Source organism: Hibiscus syriacus, unplaced genomic scaffold (genome assembly GCF_006381635.1).
Source record: "Hibiscus syriacus cultivar Baekdansim isolate YM2019G1 unplaced genomic scaffold, ASM638163v2 tig00111330_pilon, whole genome shotgun sequence".
NCBI lineage: Eukaryota > Viridiplantae > Streptophyta > Magnoliopsida > Malvales > Malvaceae > Hibiscus > Hibiscus syriacus.
Window position 1 is genome coordinate 10,114,928 of NW_024063059.1, and position 6,890 is coordinate 10,121,817.

At 33.1% G+C, this 6,890-nt stretch overlaps 1 protein-coding gene across 1 annotated transcript; it reads right to left on the reverse strand.

The window, feature by feature from the left end:
- Positions 1-4,877: 4,877 nt before the first annotated feature.
- On the reverse strand, positions 4,878-6,239 carry LOC120158612 (probable membrane-associated kinase regulator 5). The gene is made up of 2 exons (XM_039169433.1): positions 5,240-6,239; positions 4,878-5,152 (listed from the first exon to the last, which is right to left on the reverse strand). The coding sequence occupies exons 1-2, from the start codon at positions 6,060-6,062 to the stop codon at positions 5,049-5,051; spliced, it is 927 nt and encodes a 308-aa protein (XP_039025364.1). The 5' UTR covers positions 6,063-6,239; the 3' UTR covers positions 4,878-5,048.
- Between the last annotated feature and the right edge of the window lie 651 nt (positions 6,240-6,890).

Consider the following 6,890-nt stretch of genomic DNA (forward strand, 5'->3'; position numbering starts at 1 on the left):
AACATATAAAAACAAGTTGATGACACTTGAAGAATGTTACACAACACCTATCCAAGCAATCAAACACAAAATAAGAGCTTTACATTCTTATTTTCCTTTATCTATTAAATATTAGTGTTTTAGTGAGTCTAATTTTTGTAAGCACATTCCTTTAATAGGTTTTCTTGATTACATCTTTTATTCCTTTTGTAAAGGGGATATTGGTTCTAGCTTAGCCTATGAAAAGCTAGGAAGTTGTAAATGTTATCTCTTTGTCCTGGAAAAAGAAATAACAAATTAGTGAATTTATTAGAAAATCCTAAGTGAGGAGATTAGTTAGTGGATGTAGACTTGGTTTAGAAGTCGAACCACTATAAATCCTTATGCGAGTTGTTTAATCTTTATAATCCTTACTCCATATACTCAAAAAGATAATTCACCCCATTGGCAAATTATTCGGTTGCTCTATTTTAGATTCATCGAACTCCAACAACTGGTATCAGAGCTTGACTCATTAGAAAGTTTAACAAGCTTGAGACGATCCTTGAAGAAGTTCTACCAATTCCCGACGCAACCGAAAAGATGTCTTCAACCTCCAGTGCTTACTACATTGAAGACTCTCAATCGATCAACAAGCCACATTATTTCAATGTAGCAAATTATGTCAATTGGAAGAATAGGATGATGCTCTTCATTTAATCCAACGATCTAGGAGCTTGGAACTCAATTATGAAGGGATACTCAATTCCAACTGATGAGATAGATGATTGGAGTAATGGAGAGAAAAAGAAGTTCCAACTCAATGCAAAAGGTACGCACATTCTATTTTGTGCATTAGGCCTGGATGAATATGGAAGATTCTCATCTTGTTCAAATGTCAAAGAGATTTGGTACAAGCTCTAATTCACTCATGAAGGAACCAATGAATTGAGGGAAATAAAAATTAGTCTTCTCAATCATAGCTATGAGAATTTCAAGATGAACCCAAATGAAGACATCAAAGCTATAACGGAAAGGTTTTCCGTGATTATCAACAGTCTCAAGGGATTTGGAAAAAATATCCCTAATGAGAATCTTCTGAGGATGATGATTTATTCTCTTCTAAAGTCTTGTCAATCGAAAAAGACGACGATCATCGAAGCTAAGAACCTAAAGTCTCTCATTCTTGATGAGTTTATTGGTTCTTTTCTCACTCATGAGTTGATGGTAAAGGAATATGAAGATGAAGAAAAGAAAAATAAGAAAAAAAATGAGGTAGACATTGCCTTCAAATCTACCAATGAGAGTAATCAAGACTCAAGTGAAGAGATGGACGATGAAGAAAAAGAGATGGCCAATCTTTTCAACAGATTCATGATTTTTAAGGAAGTGAAACATGAATAAAAGAAAAATAAGGATCCCCCGGTGTGCTTCGAATGTCAAAGAACGGGGCATATCAAGTATAATTGACCCCTCATAAAGAAGAAGGGATCAAGCAAGAATAAGACATTTGTGGCGGCTTGGAGTGATGAAGATGACTCCAATGATGAAGATGAAGTAGCTAATCTATGCCTCATGACCATCGAAGAAGATTCAATGGTAACTTCTAGCTCTATTGAATTAAATTCTTATTCTTTTAATGAGTTACAAGCTGCCTATGATGAATCGTATTTGGAATTTGAGACCATGAATTCCAAATATAAGAAATTGATTTCAAAATACAAAGTTGAAAATGATTTTCTTTTGCAAGAAAAATTAGATTTTGAAAAGCAAAATGAAATTTTGAAAAATAATTTTGAGCTTTCAAAAACCAAAAATGAAGATTTGGAAAAAGAAAATCTTGAATTTAAAGTTAAGCTTGAATGCTTAACAAAAGAAAAAGAAATCATTTCTAAAAACATTTCATTTATGTTAAAAATGAAAAAATGCTCACAATGCCATTTTCATGGTCATATGGAACATACTTGTCTTTTAAAGAAAGGAAAACGTTTTAAAATTAAACAAGTATGGATTCCAAAGGGAACAAGGGGCATTGAAACTAACGTTCAAGGATCCAAAGCAATTTGGATACCAAAATCCACATGGTGATGAAAGTGAAGATATTCAAATGCTCTAGCCACACTTTATATGGAATGGGTAACCTCTAAGCTTAGTTTGATTATCTTGCATAATTGATTGCTCATTTATTTTAAGCATGCATGAGTTTTGATTTTAAATAATTTTATATTTTCTATCTCATGTATGTTAAAAAGTGTTGTGATGAACATTTTCTAAAGTTTTAATTTTTTTTCTTAAATGTTTGTTCATCGTAATGAATTTTGGTCAAAATTGGTTTTAATGTTTTGTTTTTAAAAAATTTAATTTTTTGACCTTATTTTAAATGTTTATGCATGTGATTTGTTGCAAATGATACCTCTCTAACAATTGATATCAATTTTTCAAATGCATAACATTTTTTTTATAGCTTTATGCACATATATTTAAATACAACAATTGATATTGCATAAACTTTATTAGACTTGGATATATTGAATTTCATGTGCTACTAACATGTTTGTTCATCTTTATTGAAATTCGTCGTCTTTTAAGTGTCAAGCTTTTAAGGTCATATTTTTGTTTGGAATGTTTTTATTAAGGGGGGCTTTGATTTTTCAAATGAGTTTATGCTAAAATTTACCACTTACTCTTTGTTGTTATTTTTGAACTTTAAAGTTGAATTATTTTTTATATAACAAAAAGGGGAAGAAGTATGAGTTTGAAAAATTCAATTTCAAGAATGGAAAAGGGGAGCTTTAATATTTTTCAAATATTTCTCTTTTTCATAAAATATTTTATTAAGAGAGAGTTTTGCCAAAACAAATTTTCAAATGTTTTGTTATATAAAAAGGGTGAGATTGTTGAACTATGTTTTATAATATTTTGATATAACACATTAAGGCAACATATTTTTGGACTTGATTGAATTTGTTCAAAGTTTAAAAAAAATAATTCAAAGTCCATTAAACTAGAATTTGAGCACAAAACAGTTTTCTAGGTACGTAGTACCGATACTGTTCTTACAGTATCGATACTACATGAACAATACCGATATTGTTCACTTGGTACCGATACCAAAGGTAAGAGAAGTATCGATACTCTCTAGGCAATATCGATACTACTAGTTTTTTTTCCAAATTACTCAAATTTCATATTGCAAAATAGGTACCGATACTCAAGGCGTACCGATACTAATTTTCACAGTGGCATCGATACCATGAAGCATAGTATCGATACTGGTCCAGCCCAACTGTCTTCAACAGCTAGTTTATTTAAATATTATAAAGGTAGTATCGATACTCATGAAAAGAGTACTAATACTCTCTGTTCTGGGCAGTTTTATTTTGCAGAAAGTTAATCTCCAACGGCTAGAAACAACCACAAACTCATTCCAACATATAAATTCTAACATATAAAAATAAGTTGAGGACACTTGAAGAATGTTACACAACACCTATCCAAGAAATCAAACACAAGAGAAGATATTTTCATTTTTAGTTTCTTTTTTCTTGTAAATATTAGTGTTTTAGTGAGCTTAATTTTTGTAAACACCTTCCTTTAAGATATTTTCTTGTTTACATCTTTTGTTCCTTTTGTAAAGGGGATTGGTTCTAGTTTAGCTTTTGAAAAGCTAGGGAGTTGTAAGGGTTATCTCTTTGTCCTGGAAAAAGAAAGAACAAATTAGTGAATTTGTTAGAAAATCCTAAGTGAGTAGCTTAGGTAGTGGATGTAGACTTGGTTGAGAAGTCGAACCACTATAAATCCTTGTGCAAATTGTTTCATCTTTATACTCCTTACTCCCTATACTCAAAAATTCAACTCACCCCCTCTTGGAAATTATTTTGTTGATCTAATTGAGCTTCACCGAATCCCAACAATAGGTTTAACTAAAATGTGGTTTTTTATGAAATTTTAACAACACAAGGATTATTATATTTTAGATTTTAATATAAATATTTTTCATTTCACTTAATATAAAAAAATGTCTGAATTATATTTCTTTTTATATTTAGGTGTTTAAATTTATTTCAATCATTGTAGGGGTCTTACATTATCATTTTAAGTGCATGATCCGTCACATCCGTTAAAAATCAGTCAACAAATCAGTATTTGACACGTGGTATAATTTTAAATTTCCTTTAACTTTTTTAAAAATAAAATTCATAAATTTTCAGAACCCCAATCCCCCAATTTTTTATTTTTTTCACAAAACACCCCCAAAATTCAAAACCTCCCCTCACCCCACCACACAGCCCCCAGGAACCCGCTCTGATTCCCCATCGTATAGGTCAACTACGATTGGAGCTGCTGGTGGAACTGCTGCTTTCACTTGAATAAGCCCTCATTCTGATTTTGAATTTAGATAAACGACGTGATTTTTCCCCTTCTATTCCATTCCCATCTTTAAATCCAATCTCCTAAAATCCACACCCTTGATACTAGATTGAAGGTGTCTAAAATTCATTTAATATTGATTTATGAAAAAACAATATTTAGTCTTTCACTTTCATTTTATAACTTGGTACCAAAGTGCTATAAAATGTGAAGCAGAGTCATCCTCATATTTATGGAAAAAAAAATTATTTAGTCTTTCACTTTCATTTTATAACTTGGTACCAAAGTGCTATAAAATTTGAAGCAGAGTCATCCCCATATTGCCGACGAGTTTACCAATAATTATATCTTTATTTCTCTAATTAATCATCCTCATGTGCCGACGAGTTTACCAAATATTGGCTTAATCAGCCCAGAAACTGAAAGAAACAAGTAAATGGAGAAAACTGTTATGTCATCACTGGTTCTTCAAATCTGGAAATGGTTACATCTTTTGATATGAACAGCTTACCTTACAAAGGTGACATAATAGTTCTTAAACTGCAGAAATACAAGATCAAAACACACCCAAATATAGGGTTACTTTCAATTTCTTCATAATTGCCCATCACCTTTATAAGTGAACCTACTCTACTACTGCTCATCATGACTAACAATCAAACAACAATCCTAGCCTCTCTAAATTCCTTTTTTCCCCTTTGCTGGATATTCTTGCAGAATCAACATTTTGCTGGATTTTCTAGTAAATCAACACCCGTTGAGGATGCGTTGCTTAACTTCTCCTGTGAAGAATCACTTGTACATCTCGACAACCTTGAAGCTTCTGCTGCCAAAACAAGGAATCCAATTCCAAAATAAACCCAAAGCTTGTGATTAATCTAAAACAGACTTAATTGAGTGTAATTAGTACCTCTTGATGAATTCAAAGATTTCTTGCAATGCAAAATTGCGCTTTGGATCCCATCGTGTTGCAGCAGCAGCGAATCATCTTTTCTACTAATGGTCGATGATGATGCAGCAGAGGTTGATCTGCTCTTTCCGAATTGCTTGCAAAACCTTGTTTGTTTCTCCTTCGCTGAAAATACTGGTGCCGGAGAACTCACCGGAGATGACACCGGCAAGTCACCCGAAACTTTTACCTCGTCACTTAAACTGTTCTTTCTGGAGGCTTTTACGTACAACGGCTTGAATTTATTCAAGTATTTCTGCATCAGACCCTTTAACAATCTCTTTGAGGAATCATCTGATAACGATTCCTCTGTCTTCCTTTGGGATTTCCGGTGACTGTTTTCAAGCTTTGGGGGTTCCGTAGGAAGGCCGATGAACCCAGCTTTGCCGGACATGAATGTGGAACTGGGATTTGCCACCGACTTGGACTTCCTCATAGTAAAGACTCGAAATTTCGGAGTTGACTTTAACGAAGCCATCGGAGATTGTGGCTTGGAGCTTGGCTCGATGGGGATTATCTTTCTCTTGGAGAAGTTATCACCGGGAGACAAAGAACGAGTTTGGTCATCCTTGGACTCAAATCTTTTCTCGCCATTAACGCGGTGCAAAGGAAGCTCCAAATCAAATAAATAGTTATCCCCTTCATCCAACTCGTGATCTGAACCAATCACAGCCTTTGGAATCTCGATTGTAGTGCTGTTGTTACCACGACAAGGTTGAGCTCGATTTTCTCTGTAGCCGCCATTGCTTGGTTTCCAAAACTTGGTGAAATTGAGAGCTTCCATGGCTATGGGAAAGCAAGGAAGGAGATAAAGATACAATCTTTGACAGAAGTTGAAGATGGTGAGTGAAATTAAGGTTTATAATTTCAGATTCCGAGGGGGTCTTGCTTTTGAACGGTATATATTGTAGGTATGGTTGTTTTTACTTGGAAAAAAATGCATATGAGAGTGAAAGAGAGAACGCTTTGCAAAAAAAGTGTGGGGGTGGGGGGGGAAGATGCAAATGCAATGACTGGCGAGAAAAGTTGGTAATTTAACGAATTTCCCATTGACTGAGCAACCCAAGGAATTGTGTGTTACATTATTAGGGGATAACTCTGGTGGCAGACTAAAAAATAGTTAAAATAAAGTGTTATCGATTTTGTTATTGTGTTAAATAATAAAATCGGTAAAAATTATTGAAAATATTATTGGGCGTTAACGATTTTGTTATTATTGGGTGTTTTTTATCGGATTTTTGAAGAAAAAAAAATACCAGAAACATTATTAGGCTTAAAAAATGACCGGATTAACATAATATTTTAGGTAATTACCGGAAAATTTTAGGTAATTTTTACCAATTTTATTATTTAAACGATAACAAAATCGATAACACTTTATTTTAACCGTTTTTAAACCTACCGCACCGTGGAACTTCTACATTATTTTCAACCCAACGCGCATTCCCTATCACCAGCCTTCTTTTTCTTTCCTATCATTCATCCCCATTTTACTATTGTGATTTTCCCAATTATCTTTTTACTCTTATTTGGGTCATTAAGATTTTAATATTTTAATTTAAAAATAAAATCTTCAAATTACTTCTATTTTGATCGGTCTAATTTATTTTAT

Bases quoted from the DNA above. Each gene is read 5' to 3' on its own strand.
- LOC120158612 (XM_039169433.1), bottom strand. From the start codon at position 6,062: ATGGAAGCTCTCAATTTCACCAAGTTTTGGAAACCAAGCAATGGCGGC. The intron at 5,153-5,239 runs GTACTAATTACA...TTTTGGCAGCAG, and splicing joins ATCTTTGAATTCATCAAGAG to AAGCTTCAAGGTTGTCGAGA.